The sequence below is a fragment of the Purpureocillium lilacinum genome (assembly GCF_023168085.1).
Source record: "Purpureocillium lilacinum CBS 284.36 DNA, scaffold_1, whole genome shotgun sequence".
Lineage (NCBI taxonomy): Eukaryota > Fungi > Ascomycota > Sordariomycetes > Hypocreales > Ophiocordycipitaceae > Purpureocillium > Purpureocillium lilacinum.
This window is the reverse complement of record NW_027072111.1, coordinates 5917879-5920403: the sequence shown is the minus strand read 5'-3', so window position 1 is coordinate 5920403 and position 2525 is coordinate 5917879. Positions and strand designations below refer to the sequence as shown.

General features: G+C 63.2%; 1 protein-coding gene across 1 annotated transcript; it reads right to left on the bottom strand.

The window, feature by feature from the left end:
- Window positions 1-507: 507 nt before the first annotated feature.
- On the bottom strand, window positions 508-2310 carry PLICBS_001419 (uncharacterized protein; the record flags this gene model as incomplete). Its single annotated transcript, XM_018317515.2, has 3 exons — window positions 508-762; window positions 823-1910; window positions 2055-2310. 3 exons carry the CDS (start codon window positions 2308-2310, stop codon window positions 508-510), a joined length of 1599 nt encoding a protein of 532 aa, XP_018183040.2.
- Window positions 2311-2525: the final 215 nt, after the last annotated feature.

Genomic DNA, 2525 nt, shown 5'->3' with positions numbered 1-2525 from the left:
AGGTGTCCACGCCCCCGCGAGTGAGCAGACGGGCCACGCAAGACGATTGGCCGCGGCCGGGCGTCCCGTCATCTTCGGCTGACAGATCGTTGCTCGAGCCGAGAGGCGTCGAGATTGCCTCACGACCTGCGCTAGCGGGCCGTTGGTAGTATTTCCTAATACAGAAAGCTGCCCTGCTGTGCCGTACAGCCGGCCGACTAACTACACGCGCGCCGTTCTCGGCCGCCGTGCTGTTCCAGATACAGCCTGGCTGTATTGCTTCGAACCTCACGGCTCTTGCCGCCCTGCACTCTGCACAGTTCAAGAGGCTCAAAACACGTCGTTTCGAGACGTCACCCACGCTGGGTATCAAAGTCTGTGTATTATGCCCCTGTCTAATCACGGCCGCAGATCAAATCCCATATATACCTGAAAATATATGCCCAAAAGTTCGAAACAGACTCCATCGTGTATCCTGTATGCATCGCGTCTGCCCCCCCCCCCCCCCCCCCCCCCTCCCCCATTCGATCACAGCACATTGCAAAACATCGCCAGTGCGCCGAAAACAACCAGGACGCCGCTCAGGGCCTCGGTCCGCACGCCCGCGCTGTCTCCGTTGCCTCCGCTGCCGCTGCCGTCGCCGGTGGCGGTGGGCGCCGCCTCGACCGTCTGCGTCGTCACGGCGCCGGTCGAGCAGGAGCGGTCGAAGCCGGGGCACGAAGTGATGGTGTATACCGTCGTGTAGGCCGAGGTCGGGAGGCTGCCGCTTCGGGTCCGGGTAGGCTGGATTCACGCGTTAGTACATTTCAGAACAGAGCGAAGATGGAGATGGGGATCGCATACCACTGCTGACCCTCCAGTGAAGGCCGCGTCGCTCTCCTTGCAGTTACCCGTCACGGCGGGCACGGCGCTGGTGCCCGAGCTGACAGCGACGATGTCGTTCTTGCCGCAGTTGGCCGCCTGGCCGATGTGGACGGCCTCGTTGTCCCAGTCGAAGACGAAGTAACCCGCCCGCAGGACCGAGTCGCCGAGAATCTGCTGGTCCGTGGTGAGGACCATGCCGACGTAGCAGACGCGCGTCGAGCCCGCCAGGTCCATGATGAAGTCCTTGAGCGGCACGCGCACCGTCTTGCTACCGAAGCCAAAGTCGACGCTGCCGCCGCTGCTGCGCATCGAGCAGGGCACCTGGTAGTAGCCCTCGCCGTCGTCCTGGGCGTCCAGGGCCTGGAGGATGGGCAGCGCGACGGCCGAGTGCATGCGCGAGAGCGTGGTGCCCGAGTCGAGCATCACGTTGGCGTCCTTGCCGGCGACCTTGAAGTTTCGTGACGACTTGAGCGTCACGCCAACGGTGCTCAGCTCGACGGCAAGGCGGTACTCGTTCTTCAAACCGCGCACAATCGGCCGCTTCTCAAGAGTGCCGATGAACTTGCTCTTGTCGAGGCCGCCGTAGATGATGGCGCCGTACTCGGAGTCGGAGTGCCGCAGGTCCATGGCAAACACGCGGCTGGCAATGACGCCCTGCTTGGCCATGGTGTTGAGCAGGAGGCTGTACGGGCCTTCGGCATCGAACCCGCCTCGCAGGTCAGGCGCAAGGCCCATGATGCCCTGCGACTGGCCCTCGCTCTCGGACACGACGCCGAAGGTCTGGTTCGTGATCTTGGCCTGGCCGAGGGCTACCGTGTCGGCGTAGTAGCGGATCTTGACCGACGTCTGCGTGGACTGGTCCGTCGGGTCGCCATAGTTGATCTCTTCACTGCCAAAAGGCCCGACGGGCGGCGTCTTGGACTTGCGGGGGTCGTATTTGCCAAAGTTGAGACATTGGCGATACTGCTGCTGCGTCGGCGCGGTCGTGCAGTCCGGGTTGACCCATAGTTCGCTGGACCCCGTGTCGACGAGGACCGTCACCTTTTGCGCAGGCGAGCCGATGTTGACTGTTGGGAAGGAAACGCACGTCTGTTAGCTTGCGTCCGTTGATCAATTCCACCCGCGGCGCAGCGTCATCGGGGCACGCGTTGGGCGGCAGGCCACAACGGCGGCGGCCCGCCGACTCAGCGCCAACGGCGGCAATGTCTCACCATCTGTGGCATAGAAGAAGTCCATGTTCTTCAGCTGGTCCTCAAACGCATTCGCTCGCCTGCCCTTTGCGTTTTGCGGTCGGGGCGGCCGCGCCACGGTCCCGACTGGCAGTGCGAGGAAGCCGTCGCCAGCTACCGCGTTGGCGAAGCCCATGATGGGCCCAGGGGCGTTTCCATCGTTACCCACGGCGGCGGCGTCGACACGATGGCTCGCCAGCAGCGTCAGCGCCGCGGCGCTGAGCGACACCGTCCGCATGATGACGTCGCGACGGAATCCGGGAAGGGGGCAACGTCCGTTGTCGCTGAGTTTGGTTCTATCGTCTCTTCAACCGAAAACAAAACGTGACGACTGACGAGTCGGGTTCGCGGTCGACCGGGAGTCGGAAAGGAGGCTTTGTCGATCACTCCCTCGCTGTATCGTCTATGCGCTCGCAAACTCGCAAGTGGGGGAATACGGGGGAACAAAGATGA